The following is a 26,450-nucleotide window of genomic DNA, read 5'->3' on the forward strand; positions in this document are numbered from 1 at the left end:
AACCAGGCAGGCAGGCAGGCAGGTGAGCAATTAGGAACCAGCGGTCCAGGATTGTGAGGGGGATGTCCGACTGCCAGTTTAGGCCAATTTAGGGGGATCAGGCCTAAACCGGCAGTCGGACATCCCCCAAGGGGTCCCAGATTGGAGAGGGTGCAGCCTGGGCTGAGGACGCCCCTCCATGCATGTTTGTGCACTGGGCCTCTAGTTATTATTATAAGTTACTATAAGGAAACTGCTATTATTTTAAGTTTGCAATTATGTTTCTCTCGCATGCTCCAACATCACCTGATTCCTTTGTCACTGTGAAGTGGGAATGGATAGGACATGTGGACCTTGGGGACTTCTGTGCTACCCAGACAGATGCTGGTCAAAAAACGTGAAAAGCACAGCTTTCAGGGCAAAGGAGGTCTTCCAAGCCCCACAACTAGTGAGTGTGTATTCGGGATTCAGATGGAAGTCAGCTTGCCTCGCTGACTGAGGAAATGATGCATATTTTCGTAAATGACGGCAGTTACACCTCTGTAGCCTCCTGAACAGACAAAAACCAAAAAACCCAGGGTTCCGTGATATCTCTGTGGGGAAATTAGGTTACCACCATTTATTGAGTGCCAGTCACTCTGCTTGGTATGTTAGGTCAAACCTCATTTAATACCACCACAAGCCTTGGGAGGTTGGTGCCATCAATCCGTCCTTGTGGGAAGCAAGTTCACAGGCTTGAGTCTAACTCAGTGTTGCAGAACAGGTGGTGAGCGCAGGAAGCAAACTTCAAAACCCATTTGAATGCTCACCACCTGCCTTTTCTTGTTCCTCCCCCTTGTCCTCCTATTCATTTCATCATCAAATCCTATTGGTTCTACCTATAAAATGCCCCTGGAACCTGTTTCTCCACCATTTTCACTGTTAACCCTTGAACACTATCTCTCCCATGGACAAATGCAGCAGCCTCCTGGACTCCACCCTCTCTCCGTCCCTACCCACCCCCCACATGGCCTCCAACTTGCTCCACAATTCTATGTGTAGATCTGATCACAACCCACCTCTTCCACGGCCTCGCGGTGCTGGCGAGGTAGAAGGCATTTCCCAGTCCAGCCTTTCCACTCTGGGGAGAGACTGCCGTTCCATGCCGTGACCACTGTCTGTCCCGCAAGCTGGGTCCGGGCCAGAAGGGAGGTTGCTTTCCACAAACTTCCTTTAGAGACTATCTGGTCGCAAACGATGTTCACCCTGATACACATCAGCACCGCTCCACTGCCTCCTGCTATGTGCTGGCTCCTGGAACAGGTTGTTGTCCTGACCTGGCCAAGCATGTAATTTCCTGTACCTGGTAGAAACCTCACGTAGTCCCTGTGACTATCCCCCCTTTACCCTATATTCTTCTTTGGTGCCTGCCAAGTGGCACAAGGGTCCATTTGGCCTTCCAGGCACCCAACACATGCCTCCTGTAAATTTCCCTTTAAAAAGTCTATTCATTACCAGATGAGTGGCCAGCCTCTTTCTTCAGTCGTTCCCTCCTCTCTGCTTACAGATGTGGATTTTCAGATCCAGAAACTCTCCCTGGGTCTGTGTGTGCTAGCACCCACCTGCCTTCCTGACCATCTCTGCCAACACTCCCTGTCCCCAGCCTCCACCCCACCGACCCCTCCAGCCCTTCCCATTTCCTCTAACACCCATGACCTTTCCAACCCAACTCCTGAGCCTCCTTGTACTTGCTACTCAGGGAACCTGGAGGGACTGTCTTTTTTTTTTTTTTTTTTTTTTTTTTTTTTTTTTTTTTACTACCTACCATTTTCTACTTGGCAAACTCTCCTTCCTTCAAGGCCCAATTCAAAGGTCATCCCAGACTCTCCCTGGCAGTTCATAGCTCCTCTATGTCCACAGGACTTTGCACACATTTTTAATTAGACAGTTTCTGTTGAATGATAGAATGTTGAATGTTGTTGTTGAAATGTCTAATCTATCTCTCCCACTTCATAATGAGCGCCTGGAGGATAAAGATCATGTTGTATTTTCTTTGGATTGCCAGCACTCAGAAAGCACTTGGCACAAGGTCAGGACTCAATAAATATTCATTAATGTGCAAATACCCCCGTAGTCTCTGATGCACATAGAGCATACTGAGAAGCTGCTCGTACAGTGGATGGAAACGGAACCAAGAGGAAGGATGACTGACTCAAGTCTGGGCTCGTCTACCAGCTGGCTGTGTCACCAGGGACAGCACTGATCTGGGTCTCAGTCCCCTCGCTTGTAAGGGGGGAGGGGGGCGCAGACACCTGAGTGTCCTTTTGGGGCTCACATCTGATGATGTGAAGGACTTGACAGCTCATCTCTAAAACTATCTTTTTTTCTCACCCAAAGGAAAAGACGTTGGAGGTCTTCTAAGGAGAGCCATGGCACACACTCGGGAGGCTCTATCCAGGACGCCCGTCATCAAGTTCAAGGGCCAGGACTTTAAGACCCTACGGGATCATTGCCTAAGCAGAGGCCTCCTGTTTGAGGATGAGACCTTCCCTGCTGAGATTTCTTCCATAGGCCCGCTGCTGCTCCCTGGAAAACATCTCTCCAGCCTGCGGTGGGAGCGCCCAAAGGTGAGTGAGCCCCCCAGGCACACACCCAGCTCCTGGGCCCTCTGAGCCAGCCCGCCATGGTCCCTCCCATGGCCCCTCAGGACCTCTGAGTTCTAACCCAGCTCTAACACTGAGCACATCACTAGATGACCTGCCTCGGTATTCTCACCTGAAAAATGAGGAGACATAGGTGTGAAGAGTGTCTCTGAGGTCTCTTCCGTCTCCATAGTTGAGCCTGTCATCATTCTTTATTCTCTTCAGGTATGACTGTCTTTATCTTCTGTTCCTTTTTTTCTGTTAGAATTTACTCAAAGGGAAGCTACCATGTCAGTCACTTGTACAACAGGATGAATTTAAATAATTGACTCGCCTCTCTCCCTTTTATTTGTATTTCCAATCTTGCAAAGAGGCCTGATCACCTACAAAAGAATTTCAGACATCAGCAGGGAAATTAGGAAGCTATTTCAGGGCAACATTCCAAGTCCCCTGAGTCCCCCACCGCAGCAGATGGCCACTAACTCCACCTTTCAGCAAGGGGAGCCCTGTTGGTTTTTCCAGAACCATCTCAGTTTCGGGGCATGAGGCTCCAGAGGACATTGCTCAGCCAACTTAGCATTCTCATAATCTCTCCAGGGCCACTGTTGATGACAAAGACCCAGGTAAGGGTTACTGTGAGTGCCCTGGTGCTCAAAGCTTCTGTTCATGCTTCCAAAAGCAGCCAGCGGAACCTAAAACAAGAGAAAATGCCATCGTGTCTAGTAAGCTAATGATTATAACATCAGCAAGTATTACTGAGCACATATTAAGTGTCATGTACTCTACCAAGCCCTTTCAGTAAAGTCATGTTAGGTCATCCAGAACAAGACACAGAGCTCTGGGGGTGCCAACTCAGGACAGACTTGAAGCCTTGGGGAAGGGGGAGGTTAGTGGGGATCAGGTGGCGCTTGGATCTGCTTAAAGAAAGATGGGGTGCTCCAGCCTTCTAGGACCCATCTTCCCAGCCAGCGGCGACAAGTCCCACAATGCCTCCCTTCTTCAGGCCTTCCCCTCCTGAGGAGGGCTGACCAGAGAACGCCGTTTAACGTTTGGAAGGGTTAAATATTGTTTTGTCTGGGTTATTTTCAGAGGCTGAGATTCTTTTTGAAAGTGTTTTCTTTTCCTTTTTTCATAGGGTGCTAGGCAATAGATGTGAGACCACATCTATAGTGTTTAAGAATTTATAACATCCATTTAGAAAGTGTTGAGAGTTTCTCGTCATCTTAATTCCAGCAGCATCTCAACTTGTGATGTCTTTGGGGGTCAAGGAGAAATGTAGGCAAACAAAAGTGAAATGACTTACACAGAATCATGGCAGGGGACACAGACAATAGCGTGGCGAAGGCCTGGGGTAGGCGTGGAGGCTGGTTAGAGGAGTCAATGGGGGATGAAGGGGACATATGTAATACTTTCAACAATAAAGATTTGGGAAAAAAAAGAATTGTTCCAGGAACCTGGGATAGAGGCACCAGGGCCAAATGCAGTCTATTCCCATTCCTCTTCTACTAGGGGCTCATTTTTTTCATTCCAGCACTTCTTTTAAAATGTATATATGAATATGTCATATATCTTTGTGTTTCTTATCACAACTGGCAGTATAGTACTTCCTAGAGCTTTCCATGTGTCTACTTTGTCTCCTTTGTTCTTCTTTATTTCATGGATCATAATAAAAAATCCCATTTATCAAGTTTGTACATGTGCCAGATATTAATCTAAGCACTTAACACATCACATTTTGTTTCATTGCCACGGCAGTCCCGTGAGGTTGATAACATAATCATCCCCATTCAGTAGGTCGGCACTGCCCAATAGAACATTCCTTGAGGATGGGAAGGTTCGTTATGTGCTGTTCATTACAGCAGCCACTAGTCACATGTGGCTATTGAGCACTTGGAATGTGGGTTGTGTGACTGAGGTTCTGAAGTTTTCATTTTATTCTGTTTAAATGAATTTAATTTAATGTACCTTATTGGAGAGCACAGCAGAGTCACCAGTGTATGTCAGGTTGAGGGATTAAAATTTCACCATTGTCCCATTCTTTAATGAAAACCATTTCACTTCTCAACTGAAAAATGGGCTATGGGCCCAAACCACATTGTCTGATGGACGCTCGGAGCGCAGCATCCAGCCCCACTGTGGATTCTGGCCCGTGGCCATCCCAGAATGCAGCACTGCCTGCCCAGGCAACAACTTTCTCCTTCCCGGGGGCCACAGCAGAGTTCCTGAAAGGATCCTTTCCTAAGAATGATTCACCTTGGGACCAAAATGAGTTCTTCGATAAAGGAAGGGGTTAACAAAGTGGAGATATGAGAGTCAGTTGTAAAAGCAACAAGTAACAGAAGGTGAGAGAAAGTGAACGTGCCAACAGCCAGTTGCCATGGAGCGGAAGAACTTTGATGCCAATAAAGCCAATCTTCCTAGCAAAAATAGAAGAGGAAGTGACGCTGCCTCCTGGCCCAGCCTGAACTCCGGCCACCCTCTGAAAGAGCCTGTGTCTAAATGCCCATATGCTAAGCGTGGCGTCCCCTCATGCAAGAGCAGCACACCGTCTGGGGACGTGCCTGAGCAGTCTTTGAAAAGAATGCAGGAGTCACTGCCGAAAATAGACCCAGTGATGTCACATTGGAAGAGACCCCTCCAGAAACGATTCGGGGGAGTGTTGGCTTTGGTGCCACTCCAGAGAAGGGATTTTCTAAAACTCCAGGGACTTTTGCGTTGCGTGAGTTTCTGGCATACCTAATGTAACAGGGGGTGCCCCAAACTTTGTATTGAGAAAGAGCTCCACAATTCAGAACTAATGTATATCCTATAGCATATAACTAATAGGAAATATATCCATAGTCCCTATTGGTAGATTTACTCTGAGAAATTGGCTCATGTGGTCACGGAGGCTGAGAAGTCCCACGCTCTGCCATCTGCCAGCTGGAGACCCAGCAAAGCCAGTGCCGTAGTTCAGTCTGTGAGGGAAGGCCCGAGAACCAGGCAGCAGATGGTGTAATTCCCGGTCCAAGAGCAGGAGAACGCCAATGTGCCACCTCAGCAGCCAGTCAGAGAAGGGCACCTCCTCCCTTCCTCTGCCTTTTGTTTTACTTTCTCTGGATTGGGTGAGGCTCATCCACACTGGGGAGGGCAATTGCTTTCCCGAGTCCACTGACTCACATGCTAATGTCATCTGGAAACACTCTTACAGATCCACCTAGAAATGATATTTAGCCAAGTACCTGTGACCCAGTCACGTTGACACAGAAAATCAACCATGGCAGTTTTCTTCTGCACAAATGGGTGTTTCCGTGCCCTCGAAAGGTCAGACTGTCTCACAGAATCAGGAAACACCAAAGTCAAGAAGCCCCTGCCTGCTGGTGTGGTCCGTGGGGAAGGGCTGCGCACTGCGGGGGCAGGTTGCCCCACCCCAGCTGCTTCCTGTGGGCCCTGGAACAAATCTCTGCTTCTCTGCACCTGCTCGCTCAGCCTCGTGGGACTCACCTGAGGAGCTGTCAATCCTGGGCTCTGCCTCTGGATGACCTGCTGAATCCAAGCTGTAGGAGGTGGGACCCACCGGTCTCCATGCCCACAAAGCCCATGGTGATTGAGTCATGCCGGAGGCGGATACTCTGATCCTTGCCAGTGACTGCACTGCGCTGGTGCTTCTGGCCCAGCTGGAGACAGGGGGACGGCCCGGAGCCAGCGCCTTACCATCTTCCCAGCCATCTTTACCCATTTTCTCTCTGGGCCTTGTCCCAGGACAGCCGTGGGCAAACTACGGCCCGCTGGCCGGATCCGGCTGTTCTATCCAGTTCTCTTGCTCTCCCCTCCGCTCCTTTACTTTGAATTTATATTAGTTCACACAAACACTCCATCCATGCTTTTGTTCCAGCCCTCCGGTCCAGTTTAAGAACCCATTGTGGCCCTCGAGTCAAAAAGTTTGCCCACCCCTGATCCAGGAGGTCAGCCTGGCAGATGAAAACACTTCTTAGTCTACTTCCAGCGCTTTCTACCTTTGAGACCCTCCAGCACCCCTGGAAGCTCAGGGTGGGGAAGGAATAGGCAGCTCAGAGGTCAGGGGACTTCGATGCTGGTTTTGTGCCCAAAGTTGATTGATGTTGACTATGGACTTTTTATTGGAAATAATTGCCATTTGATTTTTATAACATTAAAATACCTTTCTGTTCCTAATTAGCTAAAATTTTGGTTTTTTAATGTTTATTTTTATTACTTGGGCAAATCAGAGAAACTTGTGCATTTATCAAATGCCTTCCGGGAAGGATATAAATTGCCTCCTCTTTGGCCCATGTAAACACTTTTTCCATTATTAGATATCCTGATATGAAACCACCCTGGCAAATTTCTATGGAAAACCCTCCTTGAGGGTGGGTTAGTCTTGTCATTTATGGTAGATTCATTGGCTGGGTATTTTACTCCATGTGCTTCCATGAGTATAATCAGCCTGGTGTGTGTGTGCTTCTGTGTTTTTTCTCTCTCTCTCGGGTTGGGCCTCCAGGCTATGCTGGCTTCTTAGAATACATGGTGGCAGGATTCTTCTTCCTCCTTTTTTTTTTTTTTTTTAAACAATGAAACTGTAAGTGACCCTGGAATTGTCTAGTCCCTGAAAGTTTGAGACAACTCAGCAGGAAAATCACGTGTACTTAGATGGTAGGGAGATGTTCTGGGGTCATTTAAAAATACTATTCCAAGGTTATTGATTTTTTCGGGCTATAGACTGACTTGAATGATTTGGGGCAATGTTCATTTTCATCAGAAAATCATTAGTACTTTTAAATGGATTAGTATAGAATCTTACTTCATGTTTTATATTGCTAAAACCCAATTTTTTACTGCTTTTATTTGGGTTTCTCTACCACATTTGCCAAAGTTTAGATCTATGTAAGCCTTCTTGCCCAAAAAGAGCAGGTTACTTGCACTATGGATTTTTCTTTTTTATAAATTCACTGATTGTGCTCTTCCATCACTTCTTTCCGCCTATATTTGCCAGGTTCTTTTTGTCTTTTTCTCTCTAACATCTGTGAGTCGACAACTTAAATCATGTTTTTATTCTCTGTTGTTTAATAATGAGTGGATTTGAGGTTCTGGGTTTGTCTATGAATATGGCCTTTCAAATTTTGCAAATACTGCAGACGGTGGGAATTGATGTTTATTGAACTTACGCCCTGCCAGGCGCTGCGCTAAGTATTTTGCTTCCTTCCTCCTCTGTAAAAGGGAAGGGCCCTTGCTTTGCCAGGCTGCTGGGAGGTAGCCCGTGGATAAAGCGCCTGGCCCTCCGGAAGGGCTGATAATGGCAGCCTGTGCCTGGGTCGCTTTATCATTGGAGTCTCCCATTTTACCCACGAGGAAACGGAGGCTCAGCAATGGAAGGGAAGTTGCTCAGGGCCACCAGAGAGCAATGCAGAGCAGGATTCCACACCAGGTGTGTCTGACCCGACTCTCAAGCACACACCCCCCCTCCTCCGCTGATCACTGGGGGGGACCAGGAGAACCGGTGAGGAAGAGCTGTGCTGGGGGTGGGTCAGAAAGCTGAGCACCGTTGCCTTCGTTCCCGGTCCAGGACCCCTGGTTCCTCTTCCCCAGCTCCCATGAGCGGAGATCTAAGCGTCTGCTCCCTGGAAGCGGGCCTCCACTGGGGCCTCGACTTCCTTTCCAGTAGAAGCGGGGGCAGGAGAAGTCGATGAAGTGCCCCAAGTTGCTTGAAACTGGAAGAGTCGTTCCCTCCAGGTCTCTGCAGAGAGCTCTGCCAGCTTGCTTGTGTCGGGAGAGACCCCCATGTTCTGCCCAGCCCTGGGGGCAGCAGAGGGTTGGGCATGGCGCCTCCACCCCAGGGCCTGGGCCCCAGTGCCCCTCTTGCCATCTGAGAGGGCTGGTTATTTGTGGGCAGGCGGGGGAAGGAGGTGCAGTGAGTCATCGCCTCTCACGCGCCAGCTGGGCCTCCGTGTTTGCAGACATGCACACCTTTGCTGGCCCCGTGGTGGCTCCAACCAGGAAACGTAGTTTACAAAGGGCTGGCAGGTCTCACAAGGCAGGGACTCCGCACACTCATGGCTGTTGAGCAAATGAATCTATTTCCACTTTGCAGCCCTGCTCTCTGGGGACTTATTTGTCAATGTGAAAAGAAATGATACAGGCACAATTACCAAATTCCGCAAACGTGTGCGATGGAAATCCAGGCAGAGCTGCAGGGAGAGGATGCTCAGGATATTCCCACTGGCTCCTAGCAGGGGCAAACCTACAGGCTGGTGGGGCCAGGGCAGGAACCAGACCTTCAGCCCAGTGTTTCCCCAAAGGGCCTGGGGAGCCCCTCTGGAACTCTCACCATCCTCATGTCTACTGCAAGTTCCCCAAATTCTCCCAGACATTGCAGCATGCGAATCCTCCAGCAACGCTCTCTGTAGCCAGCAGGCACTGTGTGTGTTGGAGGTTGGGGAAGAACTAGGCTCTGAGTAACAGCACCTGGGATGAGGGGCCTGGATCTTCTAGAATCAGTCAGGGAGCCGACAAAGATCTGGGCAGTGCACATCCTGCATCCTGAACAGCACGTGGCTACACTTGAACCTGGAGCCCAGAAGGCCTTGGCTGACTTCTAAGAGATGACATTTCACACGGAAAGCTTTATTATGTTTATAAAAGTTTCCTCTAATAAATGTATCCGATTCTTTTTTTTTCCTCTCATTTATAACCTCTTCATAAAACACTGCCTGTTAGGACCAGGATGGCTGAATATCTGGTGTGGGGACCCTGAGACCTTATTTATGTTATCTCCTCATGCAGTTGCTTAGGTATTTATTGCCTGTCTCACAGTTACATATACACCCTGGTGACATCTGCCTTCCTGATAGCAATAAAACCTGAAGAATGAGGGGAACTTTTAAGCACCTATTTAAGAATTAACCTCTACTTCTCAAAGACAAAGTGAGTGATGTCTTGGGTACCACTCTGGGACATAGAGGGATGAAAGATGCTCATGACTTTTCTCCCTCTTTCCTAAGGATTTATTGATGGGTAAAGCGAAGCCTCATTTCATCCTGGAAGGTGCAAGCAGATTTGACATCCAGCAAGGGGAGGCAGGTAAGAACTCACTGTCTTCTCTTCCCATCGTGGATCAGGGCAGGCTGCTCAAAGTCAGCCTCTGGATAGGGAGGTGTGGAGACCCTTAGAACTCTGTCCCAGCTGCTGAGAGGGGAGGCCGGCCCCTCAGTGCTACTGTAGATGGACAGCCCACGTCCAGTCTGCAGCCCGCACATCAGCTCAGCAATGGTGTGCAAGGCCATTGCGGTGAGGCATTATCGAAGAAAGGGAGAAAATGGACACAGGGTTTTAGTCTGAGCACTGGGTAGAGAGAAGCATCCGGAAGATGGGAAGGAGAGAGAGACCGAGAAAGGGGAAGCAAGTGTTCATTGAGCTTTTGCAATGCTGTGCTAGATACTGTGCATGTGCTGTTTCCTTTACGCCCGGTAACATCCCCACTCTATATGGATATGCAAACCCAAAGGGTCCAAGAGGTAAAATCGTGTCCTTCATGTCACACAAACAATAAGTGACAGAGTTGGGTTTGTATCCAGGGCTGTTTGACTCCCTCCCACCCACCAGACAGCCATGGATCAAAGTTGTTGCTAAGAGCTGAGCAGTGTGGACAGGGGAGAGGAGGGCTTGCCTTGAAGGAGGCTCCTGGGCGGGATCAGGAATGGCTGAGAGAAACCCCTGAGCCAGAAACCCAGGAGTGGAGGGGCGGACAGGCTGGGAGAGGAAAGTGGACAGGGAATTAGGAGACAGCACAATCAGACTCTTTTAAGAACAGACTCTATATCCTTAAAATGCCCGCCTACAAGTTATGCCTGCACCTTGACTTGCCCTGATGGAATCACGGTGTCTTGGGCTAAGTGGATAGAAGCCTGTGTTTCAGTGTTGGGAAGAGCCTCTGCAGCCAATAATCCTCCAGTTAGAGCTTCCCCTTTGTGAAGATGGGACCTCTCTGAAGGTGTTTCTGTATCTGACACAAAATGGCATTCAAATAATTGATTGTGTTGAAGATAAAGGAGGGAAGACTCAGGAGAAGGGGATGATGCTCATGCTCAAAGGGCTCACCATGACATCCAAGGAGAAACTCAAGGCCACATTGCCCTCAATGGGGAAGAGGAGAGAACCCCTGTGTGGGCTAGAGGGGTCCGGACACAGGTAGAGGCTGAGCAAGTATTAGCAAAGAAAAACACAAATCTGTTTGCTGACAACAAAAGACACTGTCACTTTAGTTCTGAGTACTTCTGACAAAATGAGAATTAGAAGACAAGTTGGCCCACCAGCCCTGCCAAAGCCTGGCTGGTGCTCTCCTGACCTCCCTCAAACCAGCATCACCTCCACCATCACCTCCACCATCAATCACCTCCACCATCAATCACCTCCACCATCAATCACCCCCACCATCAATTACCTCCACCATCAATCACCCCCACCATCACCTCCACCATCAGTCACCCCCACCATCACCTCCACCATCAATCACCCCCACCATCACCTCCACCTTCAAGCACCCCCACCATCACCTCCACCATCAATCACCTCCACCATCAATCACCTCCACCATCACCTCCACCATCAATCACCCCCACCATCACCTCCACCATCAATCACCTGCACCAGCACCTCCACCATCAATCACCTCCATTATCAATCACCTCCACCATCACCTCCACCATTAATCACCCCCACCATCACCTCCACCATCAATCACCTCCACCATCACCTCCACCATCAAGCACCCCCACCATCAAGCACCCCCACCATCACTTCCACCATCAAACACCTCCACCATCACCTCCACCATCAATCACCTCCACCATCAATCACCCCCACCATCACCTCCACCATCAATCACCTCCACCATCAATCACCTGCACCATCACCTCCACATCAATCACCCCCACCATCACCTCTACCATCATCACCTCTACCATCATCATCCCCACCATCATCATCCCCACCATCACCTCCGTCATTAATCATCACCACCAGCTCCTCCTCTGTCTTACTTAGAACTGGCCCTAGTGAATTCTTCCTTCAGTTCTCTCTCAGATGGAAAAAATGCATTATTCAGAAGGACATATGTGGACTCTGGTAAAAAAGACCTGCGAAATGCATGGGGTGGGACTTCCAATAGGCCTCTCACACTTGTGTCCCCTCACAGGAGACTGCTGGTTCCTGGCAGCACTGGGCTCCTTGACACAGAACCCAAAGCATCTGCAGAAGATCTTGATGAACCAAAGTTTTTCCCACCGGTATGCAGGGATTTTCCGTTTCTGGGTACGTGCACCGCTGGGATGCTCCCGCATGGTTTTCTCTGAGCTCAGGGAGTGACTGTCTTGAATAGTCTCTTGTCTGGCATCCTGAGATGTGGAAGAGGCACTAACTTATGTGTTAGTTACACTGCATAGTGCCAAGAAAGGGTGTGAGCTCATGATATGACAATGCCTGGGAAAGATAAGAGTAAAAATGTTCTCATGTAAATTATTTTTATTTTGTATTATTTATTGATTTACTTTTGAGAGCACATTTATTAAAGCTGAGGACAGTGGAACCGGAAGGGCTTAGGATAGAAGAAGCAACAGGAGAGAGCCTAGGCAGGGCTGCTTCGCCTCACTGAGAAATCAGAGAAAAGGGGCCTTGGCAACAAGTTCAGGGGGTTAATCCAGGATGAACTGCCACTGCCCGTTGCTCCCCTGGTGGCAAGTCTCCTGGGGTCCCTTAGAGGTTAGGAGATGTGTCCCTGTGGAGGAAGAAGAAGAGGAAGGGAGAGGCCTGGGCATGCTCCTGAGAGGGTGAGTGAGCCCTCATGTAAATTTTTTTAAAAGGCAGATGCAATCGGCAAAAAAAAAAAAGTCTTTGATCAAGAACCCTGTACATCATTGAGCTTTTGTCTATGTCTAGTTCTGTGCCATATCTGGTTATTTTTATTACAGTAGCTTTAGAGTAAGTTGTAACATCTGGTAGGATGATTTCACCTTCATTATTCATTATTCTTTTCTCAGAAATATCTTGCTAATTCTTGCACATTTATTCTTCAGTGAGAACTTTAAAATCATTGTGTCTAATTAAAAAGAAAAGCCATTGTGAGGCGAAGTGGAGCAGCATTAAATTTATGTATTAATTTGGAAAAAATTACACTTTTATTATGTTAATGATTCTTTCCAGAAACATGGTCTATCTTTCCATTTATTCAGAACTAGTTTTATGCCCTTCAATAAAATGTTATGGTTATGTTTTCATATTGGTGCTGTACCCTTCTTGGTAAATGTAGTCTCACATATTTTACAGTTTGTAGCTCATGTGAATGAGATTTTTCCCCCTCATTTCTAACTTCTAGATGTTGCTGAAAAGAGAAAAGCCACTCCTTGTTAGATATTAAGTTCCATCTAGCCACCTGACCACATTCCTTTATTTGTTCTAACTTTTTTTTCTTTAGTAGAGTCTGGATTTTTTAGTTATCTAATATTATCTGCAAATAAAGATGACTTTGTCTCTTCTTTTAATATTTATAGAACTTACTTGCTTTTGTGCCTTGTCTCTTAAGTTAGTACCTGACAATTTTGAGTAAGAGTGACAAGAGCAAAACCCTGCCTTCTCTGGATTTTAGTTATATATTTTCCTGGTGCTCCATTCTTTAAATACACCATTGGATTTAATTTGTTAAAAATTTGATTAGAATTATTGCATCTATGTAATATGTAGAATTGGAGTCTAGTTTTTTTTAATGTTTGAGTTATACTAACTTTTTAAAGTGAACCCATTGAGCTTTGGGTTCACTTTAAAAAGTTCACTTACAGCCGAAACCGGTTTGGCTCAGTGGTAGAGCGTCGGCCTGCGGACTGAAAGGTCCCAGGTTCGATTCCGGTCAAGGGCATGTACCTTGGTTGCGGGCATGTCCCCAGTAGGGGGTGTGCAGGAGGCAGCTGATCGATGTTTCTCTCTCATCGATGTTTCTAACTCTCTATCCCTCTCCCTTCCTCTCTGTAAAAAATCAATAAAATATATTTAAAAAAAAAAAAAAAAAAGACTTATAAGACTCAAAGAAGAGTTAAAAAAAAAAAAAAAGTTCACTTACATACTTTGATCTGATATAATTTGAAATATGGTGTTACTCATTGGTTATCTTTTCTTTGAAAGTAAAATACATAACAGATTCAGATGACTGATGCTTTGATTTATATAATTACTTTTAGTTATTTTCATTAATTCCCATTTATTTTCCCTTGGTTAATTTTATTGGGTTTTTTAAATTTTATGAATCTTCACATTTAATATTCTTAGTCTTTTTTTATCATAAAAACTTTGAGACTAGAAAATTTCCCCTGAGATCTTATTTCTATCTATAGGTTTCAATATAAAATATCTTACTTTTATTAAATTTAAGATAATATATTTTTAGTTTTGAATACATTTCATAGGGAGATCATCTTTTGGTTGTAGAGTTTTAGATTTATTAAATTATGGTAAAATATAATCCATAAATCTCTATGTTTGGGGAAATTATTAAAATTTTATTTATGGTCAAGTCCATCACATTTTTGTAAATGCTTCATTTGCAGATTATATAATCTACAATCATCTCTTTTATCTAAGCTTATTTTTTGTCTGTGTGATTTGTCAAATTCTAAAAGAGGTGATGAAGTTCCCCAAAGTTAGAGTTTGGAGAGTTCCTCGTTTGCTTTCAGATATTCTGGCTTTATATTCTTCCTGCTATATTCATTAGTGCCTAAAGATTCTTATTATCTGGTTGGTGAAATAAAGCTTACAAATATATCCCTCTTTGTCACATGCAATGCTTTTGGCCTTCAGTTCCTCTTTATCTGATATTTATATTGCTGTTCTCAGAAAGTAAGTTGGGAAAATGGGGTAAGGGTGACTTGTAAGGGGGAACCAACCAGAGGAGCTCTTTCAAGCCAGGACTCGCTCATTCTGCATGACCTACTGTGCTCCAGACACTATCTTAGGTGCTGAATGGAAAGGCTATTGAAAAACAGTTTCTACTTTCAAAATTGTGATCTCACTTTCACAGTCTCATCTGATCCCAATTACAGCCCCAGGAGGCAGTTCTTACTCTTACCCCCATTTGACAGAGGAGGACACTGAGACACAGAGAATTAAGTATCTTACCCAATGTCTGTTGCTCAGATAACTAAAGACAAAATCAGGACTCAAGCACAGTTCCACTGACTGTATACAGTCTGCTATACTTGGCTTTCCCATTAAACCCAAATCCAGATTGGGCTATTCTTCCAGGACCCTCTTCTAAAAGCTGGGATTCACTTTCCTTGGTGCTTCAGCCACATTTCACGATCTCCTTCTAAGAACATCCCTGCTGGCTCTTGACCTCACCCGCCGATGCATCTTCATTGCAATAGGGACATGAATCCACAGTGGTGCCGGAATTGGCTGCAGTGCCCGGGTTCATTAGTGACCATGAAAACATCTTTGATTTGTCTCCACTGACACCTCTATCTTGGTCTCCATTTCTGCTTTGAAAGTGCGTCCTTGGCTGATGCAACGGCCCGACATCTGGGACATCCAGTTGTGGAAAAGGCCCTGTGGATGGCTTCCTGTCATTGCCGAGAGATGACAGATCGCATCCACCCAGGTTATGTTGAGCCCACTGGTGGGAGACTTGCCTTCACCAAGGCTCAGGCCTAAAGCCGGAAGCCCTGCTGCTTAGCCAGCACAGGAGAGACCAGAGAAGAAACTTCAAAAGGCCGGCTTTATTATGGATTTTCCTCATTTGGCGATGTCCTGGGTGAACCATTAAGAGTTGAATGCTGAGGATTGAAGCAGTCTGTTTTGGAGAGGAACATCTGCTTCATTTGTGCTCTTAGCAGTAGCAATGCCAGCCGGTGTCATTTCTGCTGCTCTGATGGCGGGGCCAGAGCGAGGCTGTAACTGCTCAGTCCTCCTGTGCGCTGCTCATCCTGCGGCACCCGGGCCTTCGCCCACGCTGTCCGTGCCATCTGGGATGCCTTCCCCGCCTCTTCTCCACCTGCCCAGCCCTGCCTCCTCCCCCAAGCCTTCCGCTCCCAGCAGGCTCTCCTTCCCCATGACAGCATCTGTATCTGCCACTCTCCTTTGTCATTCAGCATCTGCTTCCCCCACTGCCCTTCTGTGCCCGGCTGCACCGGGAGAGTCTCCTGCTTCGAGCTCACAAAGGACTTGCCAGAATGAGGCCAGAGTTAGGAGCAAAGTCAAGCTAGAACCTAAGTCTCCTTCCTCTCTGCTGTATTCTCCTTGACTAACTTGGTCTGTGATTCATTTTCTCCATCTGCCAGCGAAAATGACATCCTCTGTCCATCAACGTGGGCTGAGATTTGTTCTGGATAGCATTCATTTTTGCGTTGTGGGGGTCATGTGGTGACGGTGGTTATCTTCTGACACCGGTTGTGGGTCCAGGAGCTCCCTTACCCCAATGCTATTGAGCCGTATATTCATCTCTCTTCCAGTTCTGGCAGTGTGGCCAGTGGGCAGAAGTGGTGGTTGATGATCGCCTGCCTGTCCTGAACAGGAAGTACCTCTTTGTGCATCCTCTCAACAACCAAGAGTTTTGGCCGTGCCTGCTGGAGAAAGCCTATGCCAAGTAAGGATGGGCTCGCCCCTCGGCCCAGGGCCTCGATGCTGCCCCGCCTGTGCAGCTGCTAGGCCTGGCAGGTGCTTCCCACCAGCCAACCCGAGACTGTCGGCAGCTTTGCTGAATGCAAGCGATGCCCCTGGGAGCATCAGAGCCTTTGCCACCTAGCTGGGCACCCTCCATAAACATTCGCTGTGTTCAAGGCTGTGATGGGCCCTTGGAAGGGATGGTGAAGGCAAGGGGCGAGCAGGGCAGGGCTGGACAGAGATATGCACTGGCAATGATATTATTGCGAGGGCTGGTAGAGAGCCCAAATAAAATATAATATCATGGTCATAGTCTGCTGAGTGGACAAAGGAGAGAGAAAACAATTCTGACTTTCAGACTCACAGAGTCAGTCTGAGGCTACACAGAGGAAATGGCATTGAGTGAGGCCTTGAAGGATGGGTGGAATTTCAGTAAGGGAAGAAGTATGTGGGGGAGGCATTCCAACCGTGGGGATGATTCCAACAGAGAACTAGGGGAGGGACAGTTCAAAGTGAGGTCGGGTCGGTGGGGGCCTGCTGTGGCTGCTGTGGGATTGCATTTATGTGGGAGGGTGGGGGAGATGTTGTTCAGTATTATATGGTCCAAACACCATCATGCAGGGCTGTCTCCTGGTGTTGACAAGCTCAGGGACTTGCAAACACCCCAGTTCACGTTTTGCTTAGATTCTTTTGGGCTACTTATATTCCACAGAAGTTCATTGAGCATTTAACCACAGGCCAGGCTCTGTGCTTGGCACTGGGTTATAAGCTCTCAGACTAGTTCACGTAGGTGTGTGCAAAAGTACCTGTGTGCGTACGTCACTTTCTAAAGAACCACACAGGCGAGGGACACATCAGAGCTAGAAATCAACACTAGGAGACGAAAGCCAGAGGACCACGCCTTTCAGGAGAAAAAGGGCAGTGAGAGGGTTGCCTCATCAGGTTTCCTAAAGGTCATCCTAACCGGCCCCTCATGCCCAGGCTCTGGATGGTGATGTGACCCAGGTGTAAGTAGTTGGCCTGAATCTGCTGAGGTCCTCGGTCATGTGACAGAAGACGTCATTTAGCAAGACCGAAGACCGGGTCCAATCCCATCCGGGGTCCTGAGGGGTGGTGACAGCATAGACTATCCAGCCCCTGTCCTTCTGGGGGTCACAAGCTAAACAGCAAGACGTCTTGAGACTCTTTTTTTGCATTCTTCCTTTTGAGCCAACTTGTCAAACGGGAAAGCAGTTGTTCTCTCCAGTGTCAAGAAGAGCTGTTGGTTAGGACTGGAGAGCGAAGCCCAGGCCCCAGACTAGGTTATTGAACCAATTCATGTGCTTGGGGAGGTTCATTCATAAACACTGCCATTATCTTTCCAGTACGGAGTCAAGCATCACCCCTTCAGGGCCTTGTTTCTCCTCATGTAAAGAGGGAAGTGGGGGAGCTGGCAGCTCACAGGGAGAATCAGAAAGCCTGTGGAATGGAATGATGACTCTGACCCCATTTTGTTAACAGCTGACCTAAGGCAGTCATTCAGCTTGAAAGGAAATAGGCAACTGGACCCTGAATCCACATTCCACTCCCTAAAGAAATCTAGCCCAGGATAAAATGCTTCAACTATTAAGCTGTTTCAAAACTTTCCCCTCCATCCAAAGGCGGAAGTAACAGAATGCAGGAGTGAATCGGGTTGGATTACAGCCCATCAGAACTGCAGCGCTGCTGTCAGCACCCCCTCGACCTTCTCCTTTGGGATGTGAGCAGACAGGCTCAGAGAGGTGAAATGACTTGCTCGAGGTCACAGGGAGTTTGAGGCCACGCTGGACGGAGAATTGTTCTCCGTCGGCACATGCTTTTCCATCATCCCTTCGTGCTGTCAGCCCTACGGGAAAGGATTTGTCTCTTTTGCTTCTTGGGTACTCAGTGTCTGGCACATGGGGACCACAGCACAGACACAGAGAAGCTCTGTCCAGACAAGATGGCCCTCTTTCCCTCCAAGGGTGTAGGCACTGACAAGTGAATATGTGGCCTCCAAACTTCCAACTCTCCTGTGGCTGCGAGTCTGGAAATGCACTGGTCAAGGCAGCCAAGGGGGGTGAGGGGAAGGAATCTATGTTTGCAGATTTTTTTCCCCTGAGGTCATAAAACAGAGAGGAGATTGGAGGCAAGATCAGGTAGGCTGCATGTCATCCCATCTAGAATCTCTGCAGTTAAGAATTGCAGCATTTCAGCATCCTTTCTGGCTTTGACTTAGACATCTGAATTGTCCCCTCTTTCATATGGTTTCTGGAAAGATAGACATGTCCCCAAAATGAGGCTGAAGCAAACGGATGAGAGCAAGGCTCTCTCAGAATTCCCGGGTTCGGGTGACGAGGCGCAGTGACAGGTGTGGTGAGCACAGTGCTCTCTATCTCTCCTTCCCTTTCTCCCTCCTGTCAGCAAAGGGGGCTAAGAATAGCTGCCATGTTCCTGACGCATCAGCAGGATCGGTGAGCCCATGCTTGTGAAGCAGAGAGGTAGCGCCTTGTCAGAACCCCCAGCTGCCGCTGGGACGGGCTGTGGGCCCTGCAGAGAGCCAGTGAGAGGCTGTGAAAGCACGGAAGGGGGTTGCTGGCCGCGGGTCCTGTCCTTGCATCGGGTGTCTCTGTGGTGACTGCAGAATGGTGGCAGGTGCAAGACATCAGCCAAAGCCTCAGACCCTGAGGACGCGGGCCTGAGGTGACAGGGCAGAGCCCGGGAGCTGATTTTCTGGGGTGACTCTGGTGCAGCCCTCTTTGAAGCTGGGGGTTGAGGGAGGGCCGTTGCAGGGCCAGAGGTCACACTTCTGGGCTCAGAAATGGGTCTCTGAACTTGGGTGCCCTCAGCAAAGCCCTTCCCATCTAAGATCAGGAGCCACAATACCTCTGGGAAATCAAGAGAGGCAGACATTCACACCCAACTGGGCACAGTCATGATCCAAGGCAAACTTTGCTGTTGACCAAGCAAACACCTCAGAGATATGAGTCTGGTACCGGGCATAACCTTGAGTCCGAGAGAGGGAGAGAAAGATAAGATTTAGAACCAGTTTGATAACACGTTGAGATCAGTCACGCGGTTGTTCCTGTGGAATGGCTGTTTTGTCCCGTGTATCCTTTGCTCTCTTTACTAAAAGACTTTTTCTAAGCCATCCGTGGCATTTTTTGCCTGGAATGGTGTCCCACTTACAGAGGCTGCTTGATACATATTTGATGACGTGAATTTATGTGGATTCTGGGTGATACTCTGGAGGAGAGAAGGACAGAGGTAGAAATAGGGTGAGAAAGGAGTGTCTGAGGAGCCCCCAGACCTGATCCAGCCAACCTCGTCGTTTCCAGGTGAAAGGCTGAGGACTGGGGGGGGGGAAGGTCTTGTCCAAGGTCACAGGCCCATTAGAGGCAGCCGCAGGGATGGACCCAGGCCCCGATCCCCGTGTGACTTGCATTCCCAGAAGGAAGGCTGTGGTAGGAATGTCGCTGCCGCTGGCCTGTGAAGGGCTTGGTGTCTGCACCTCCATCACCTGTTATCTCCCTGGTGCTGCTGGGTGATAAGTCTGAGAACGGGATTGGGAAACCGGGTCAAGGTTTGGACAATGTGAGAACAGAGGCTGCCTTGGCCACAGCAGGCATCAGAGTGGTTGCCCGTGAGCTCTCTGAGGGCAGGAATGGGGTCCCGTTCATCTTTGAATGCTCAACACCTAGCATGACACCCCACACATGGTGAGCACCTACCAGTATTGTTAAAATGAACAGGAAACAGTGGATATTAATCATAAGAATATCCGGTGTTTATTAAGGGCTTGCCATGAGCCAGGCCCTAGGTCCAGCCCCATGAGGTTAAGTAACTTGTCCAAGGTCAAGCAGCTAAATACGGAGTGAGGCTGGGGTCTGACCCCTGGCCTGTGGGTCCAGCACCTGCACTCCTGACCTCTACACAGCACTGCCGCTTGCGGGCTGCCCAGGCCCTGGGAGACCAAGGAAAGGATGCGACTGCGGGTGGCAGATGCCTAGAGTCTCCATCCAGGTGAATGGAAGGTGGGTGGCCGTGGTCCGGGGGTGGACAGGCAGTCCATCGCCTGCAAAACATGCAGAGGTCAGGTGCGCAGCCTCCCTTTCCGAGTGTCTCACTGACGGCACCACAGGGTTTGGGTCTGACTTTCTCTCCCAGGTTCCGCGGATCCTATCTGCACCTGCACTACGGCTACCTCCCCGATGCCCTGGTCGACCTCACAGGAGGGGTGGTCACCAGCATCGACCTGCACTCCTCCCCTTCTGACCTAGTGACGATGGTAAAGACAGCTGCCAAGGCAGGCTCCCTGATGACCTGTGCCACGCCGGCCGGGGTGAGTAGACCAGGAATCCTTTGCATGGCTCCTCACCTGGAGTGTGCAGCCACTGGCTCATTCAGCTAGGGAGGGAGCCCTCAAAGCCACCTACTGGAGCACAGTAGGTCATGCTGTGCTTTACTGAGGTCACGTCCTTCAATTCTTAAGACAGCCCTCCCTCTGAGATAGGGATTGAAGGATTCGCTGACAGAAGAGGAAATGGGCTCAGAGAACCCAAGAAAATGCTCCCCATCACACAGCCAGCAGGTAGCTGAGCAGGGGTTCAGATGTTGCTCTCTGACCTCAAAGCCTTTGCCTCTTACTTCCCCGAGACCAGAGGCAATGGGTCTAGAGTGAGCGGCTGAGGGGCCTTTGATTCTCCTTGTTTCTGTATAAAGGCACCCTCCCAAAGGCAGCATGGCCCATTTTGAAAAGTCTGAACAAGACTCCAAATTATTAGTCTGTTCTGAGATGGCCAGCTCCCTACTCACAGGGTGAGGATGCCTCCTTCACTCCTGAAACATGTGGTCTTTGAGCCACATGTTCCTAATCTGAAATGCCACCGAAAACTAAGATGCCCTTCAAACCCCAATCACTCCTGGGACCGGTTCCCTGCCATCTCATGGATGGCGAGTGACTGGGGGAGCAAGCAGGCCCCCCTCCCCCCAGCTCCTCAGGCTCTATCAGTCATGCAGTGGGTTGTCTCTTGAGGTGTGAAATGCCTGGGGCCTCAACCACCCAGCAGCCTTCAAACTCCACCTCTAGAGAAGAGTCCCAGGAATGCACGCCCTCCAGCCTGAGTCAGTGGGACACTTTTCACCGTCCGTGGTGCAGGGCCCATGAATTGTGCTGTTCTCTCTCTCGGGAGAACCTGTGAAAGTCTAAGGCGTGGTCTGCTTTTCTCCCATGAAGCCGACAGGGGAGGCCACAAGAATGGAGAATGGCCTGGTGAGCCAGCATGCCTACACCGTGACTGGGGCCGAGCAGGTAAGGCTCCGTGGGCTGGGCCCCATGATCTTGCTCCTTGGAACAGGCCTCAGAACCACATGCCTCAGCAGGCCCAGCAAAGCTGAAGCGAGTGTTTATCACCCTTACCTGTGGTGGCGCCCATCACGGACTCCTTGGTCCTTCTATTCGTCCAGAAGTTCTGGTGCCCAGTACCCTCATCCCCCAGGATCCTGCTCTCCTTGAGGGCTCTCAGGCAGGGTTAGCTGGACTGGGGATTATCCCTAAAGAAAGCAGAATGAACTAGCCAGTTGACTCTAGGGGAAGTTTTGCCCTGAAGAGTTTTAGTTGTAACATACCAACTAAACTACTGTAACAGGCGCTCCAAAATACAGGGCTCAAACAAGGTAAGGTTTGTTTTACTCTCAGGTAAGCAGGTGGTCCGAGAGCTAGTAGGTGGCTCTGCCGTCCACAGCATTGGACTTCGCCCTGTGAGTCCCGGGCAGCTGCCCCAGGCCCGCTCCTTGTCCAACCGGGGGAAGAGAAGGAGGCCAGGGGAAAGGGATGCATCCTTTTGGAAGGAACACATTGGAAAAGGCACACTCTCAGATTCCATTAATCTGAACATGTGGCCACACTGAGGCGCAGGGAGTCTGGGAAACATACTGTCTAGCTGGACCACCACATGCCCGGCTGGAACTTTATTCCCATGGAAGAGGGCAGGGTTTCCATGGAGGACAGTCTTGCCCTTGATACAAAACTGACTGGGTGCACAAAAACGTATGTCATTACTGTGTGCAGCATCATCCGGTCCATAAAATACTCCTAAAGTCCAGCTTCCTCCATTCATAAGTGAAGAAGCGGAGGCCTGCGAGGGGCGGTCCCTCAAAAGGTCACACAGCTGCTTGAAGTGGCCGGGCCGACACCACAGCTCCTCGGTTCCCATCTATGTTTATCATGCAGCCATGCGGCGACAGTGCTTCCTGGCCTGGTGATGACTTCCCACAAAGGTTCCCCATCTCGGTACTTCCCACGAATCTCGAGGTGTAATACTGTCTTCCAGGCCCTACGCGATAGCATTCCAAACTCCAGGGAGCATTTTTCACGGGCATTTAGGGGCCAAGGAAAGCGGGGTGCCGGGGTCCGTTTCTAGCCTGCTTTCTCCTGCTGGCCTTCCTCTCTCTGTGTCAACCTGTCTCTCCTGTCCATCGACCTAAGGCCATTTGCTCCATTGTTTCATGTTTTGGTGAGTATTCCAACCCATGAAACAAGGTCAAAATCTTATGTCTCCCTAAAGAAATCAGTAACAACTACTTCCTCTGCACAGTACCTGGGAGACAGTAGGCACCTAAAATGCTAGTTGGATCAACGGATGGGTGCCCTTGTAGGAGTGAGTGAATGCATTTGTCCTTGGCCTATGAAGGGGACATCCTTGATCCTTCATCATAGATCATATGTGATGAGCTCAACACACGGTTCTCACAAGCAAGGAAGAGGTTGTCCTGATACACCCAGGCCAGAGAGATCCCCGTCCCAGTGGCTCCAGACTCCCTTCCTCTGAATTCCCCCAAGCCCTTCCCTGAATTCTCGGTGGGGACAGCCAATACCATCATCAGGTTTGGCCATGTCCAGGCACCGCTCCCCACACCTCCCCTGACCCAGATGTGGACAAGTCTAGGCTAGAGACAGCAAATTGGTTTTCTTATGAGTCAAACTTGATCATTGGCCATGCTGCCTGGATTGCTGTATGGACAAGACTTTGGCACTGCTTCCAGATCTGGGGAAAGAGCTGTGATTGGTGATGGTATCTGTGCTGGGCATGGAATGAAAGAACCATGGTGCCTGCATGAGGCATCTGCCATTCCTGGACCCAGCCCTTGTTATTCACTGAGACAGCCTTTGTTTCTCCTCTGAACACAGGCGAGAAGGGACTTGTGTGTTGAGAGGTCCAGATGGCCATGGATGTGAGTCCCCACAGAGGCTGGGCATGGCGACGGCAGAGACCGTCAGGTTATAGAGCGGCATGTATATATACACCAAGGGCCGAGGGAAGGGTGGTGAACTCAGGACTCGGGCTGTGGGGGTTGGGCTCCAGATGATTCCTTTCACTATGTGAGTGTATGCTCCCCCACAGCACACACATCGAGTTGTTCCTGTAATACAATAAGTGGTCTGAACAGGATGTCCCCCCTCCCCCCGAAGGAGGTGATGAAGACTTCGTGTCCTGTAGGCACTGTCCGGCCCCTCTGTGGCCGCTGACACTCCCCAGCCTGTGCTGTAAGGAGCACCAGCCTGGTGAGAGCCTCTGGGGAGCTCACCGGACCCCCTGCTTGGAGATTCACAATGGACATTAACATTTTAAAGGCTCTGAGAAGGCCTGTATTAACCAGACAGGTACAGCTTAGTGTTAATCAACCATGAAACCCTTTTTGTAGGAATAAGCATTAACAGCCTATGGGACTACCATTTGAGAGAATACATTTAAGAAAATACTATCCTAGGATAGAGAACCTGGATTAGCTCTCGTCTCGAATGGACTCCTGAGCCATCCGGCCACGGTCCATGTGATCACCAGGAGAGCACTGACAGAAAAGGAGTGGCAGAGTCGGACAAGGGGCCAGGAACTTGCCTTAGTGAAAATTTCTCCTCCAGAAAGAGGAGGCTATAAATCTCTGCAAGTGTGAAGATTAAACCAGCCCATAAATGCTGTGTGCTTTTTAATCTGCTCATCCTCCCTCTGGGCGGGACACGGACAGGAAGATAAATGAAATTGGCATTTTTTATTATGTACCTAGCTTGGTCCATGACTCCCCTGGGCAAGGGGTGAGTGTTTATCTGCATGCCTCATTTAGCCCTCTTCCAGCCCCCTCCAGTCACTGGCCACTCTTCTCCCCTGGGCCCAGCTGAGCCCTTGACTGTCTGTTAGGCACTAAGGGTGGCTCATTAAGCTCTTTGGGCCATGGGGTGACCATTACTCATTCCTGCTTTGTGGGCACCACCAAGTGCTGGCAGTCAGTATATTGTGTGCAAAGCCTGGGGTGCTCTAGGGTAGGGCAGAGAGGGACAGGAAACCTGGGTTTGAGTGAGGAGCCCCCGATCCCCATCCCATGTGGCATTTAAAGCTGGAACACCTTCCACTGCAATGCCAGCCAAAGATAGAAGCAGACAAGGACAAGCCCCAGAACAGTGCATTACCCAAGCTAGGATCTTGGACCCTCGTCTTACTGCATTGCTCTTTCATGGCAATGCTTTACTGGTGATCCCAGGGGCCTCGGCCAGGTGCTTAGGTTATATGCAGGGTCAGGTTCACAGCCACATCAAAGAATGGGCTGGGCACTGGAGCAGCTGTTCCTTTATTCCTCCCCCCACCTTTGAGCCCCCCTCCCCCCAATTCCAAAATTAAGAGCCTGGGCTTTGGAGAGTGACTATAGCTAGGGTCAGAATTCTGCCTCTGCTGCTTTCTCTGTGGCCTTGGGAAAGTTGCTTCACATCTCTGATGCTCAGTCCCCTCCTCTGCAAGACAGCGATTGTGTAAAAATCTACCTCAGAGGATTGAAAGATGTAACTCACATCGGGCACTCAGCCGGAGCCTGGTTCCAAGCACACGGGTTCTTGTCCATGCAACGATATTCAGCTCAGCTTCCTCTGACCTGGAGTCATTGAACAAGTCCGCCCCCTTCCTCACCCGCAGACCTCTGTCTCCGCAGACAACATTAGCACAGATCAATATCCCAGCTACAGCTCGATCATGCTTTAATTTCTCTCGCCAGGCTGAGCGCTGCTGGATCCAGGACTATAGGTCCAAGGGTCGCCATTAATTCATTGTAATTTTTCAATAGTCCTGCCCTCTGGCCTCAAGTGGTCTGAAAAAGCAAATGTACCACCTCCCTTTCCGGGAGTGAGTGATGAGGAGATTCCGGGGCAAAGGAAAGGCCACGCCATGGAGGGTCTCTGCTCCGGAACAGAGACAGGGGAGCAGGATGAGGCGGGCTAGCCCCCGACATCTCCATTTCCACGTGGTCCCAGTCTTGCTCAAATCCTCCTCCTCACTCAGGACAGCGCTGTGAGACCCAGCACCGCTCCCAGTGGGCGCCTGGCAGGGAAGCAGCCGGGGCTGGGGTAGCGATGCCGGCTGCGGCAGGGCCTGGAGGAAGCTCGAGACCCACACGTTCCCCCCTCTGCAGCTGGAGGCAACACGGTGCTTTTTGTCTGCTGTTAAATCAGCTCACCCACGGTCTGGGGTTCAGTCGGAAGGAAGGATGAGTGGCCCCTGCTCGGCGAGGTGCTGAGCAGAAGGGGCCATGTTCTCTGCCTCATTCCAGCTCCATGCAGGCAGCAGGCATTGATATTTTTTTTTTCCTTTCAATTTTTTTTTTTTTTCTGGCTGCAGCCAAATGAAGTCAGAAGTTAAATTAGTCCTTGGAGGTAAAAAGCAGCTGCATTCATAGCCCCTCTTTCCTGACTTTGGCTGGAGGCCTCTGACTGTCCTTTTCTCTTCTTCCTTGCAGATTCAGTACCGGCGGGGCTGGGAAGACCTCCTCCGCCTGTGGAACCCCTGGGGCCAGGCCGAATGGCGAGGGCGCTGGAGGGACGGGTACGGCTTCTGAAAACCTCTCCATCTGTCACCGAGCCCCCTGTCAGAGAGGGCCCTGCCCCGTGGAGTCTGTCTCCCCTTCTATGGATCTCACTGCAGGCTTTTCTAGTTCACACCTGTCTGTCGGTCTGTCTCACACTCCCATGAGGCCACTCACCAAACATCTGTTAGACACTGACTGTGTCCTGTCTGTACTACATGCACTGTTGGGTGGGTGCTGTGGGCCATATACAGGTGACAAGACCCAGTGTCTAGCTAGAAGGTCACAGTCCAGAGCTTTGGAGCCCATACCCAGAATTGGTTAAAAACATGAAAATAAAAAGTGGAGGCAGAGCAGGAGCTGAGCTCCACCCAG

The 26,450-nt window shown here is 49.4% G+C and overlaps 1 protein-coding gene across 1 annotated transcript in view; it reads left to right on the forward strand.

Moving 5' to 3' along the window:
• Positions 1 to 2,387: 2,387 nt before the first annotated feature.
• The window catches only part of CAPN13 (calpain 13), a gene marked incomplete at both ends in the record, with an annotated part of 42,683 nt that continues 18,620 nt past the window's right edge, over positions 2,388 to 26,450 (forward strand). The window contains 7 exons of the mRNA XM_080684968.1: positions 2,388 to 2,585; positions 9,596 to 9,674; positions 11,788 to 11,903; positions 16,085 to 16,218; positions 20,400 to 20,574; positions 21,469 to 21,543; positions 26,010 to 26,095. Coding sequence (XP_080541094.1) covers positions 2,388 to 2,585; positions 9,596 to 9,674; positions 11,788 to 11,903; positions 16,085 to 16,218; positions 20,400 to 20,574; positions 21,469 to 21,543; positions 26,010 to 26,095 — 863 coding nt within the window. The remainder of the gene's footprint in view (positions 2,586 to 9,595; positions 9,675 to 11,787; positions 11,904 to 16,084; positions 16,219 to 20,399; positions 20,575 to 21,468; positions 21,544 to 26,009; positions 26,096 to 26,450) is intronic.

This window comes from Plecotus auritus, assembly GCF_963455305.1.
Source record: "Plecotus auritus genome assembly, chromosome: 8".
In the NCBI taxonomy this organism is placed as follows: domain Eukaryota; kingdom Metazoa; phylum Chordata; class Mammalia; order Chiroptera; family Vespertilionidae; genus Plecotus; species Plecotus auritus.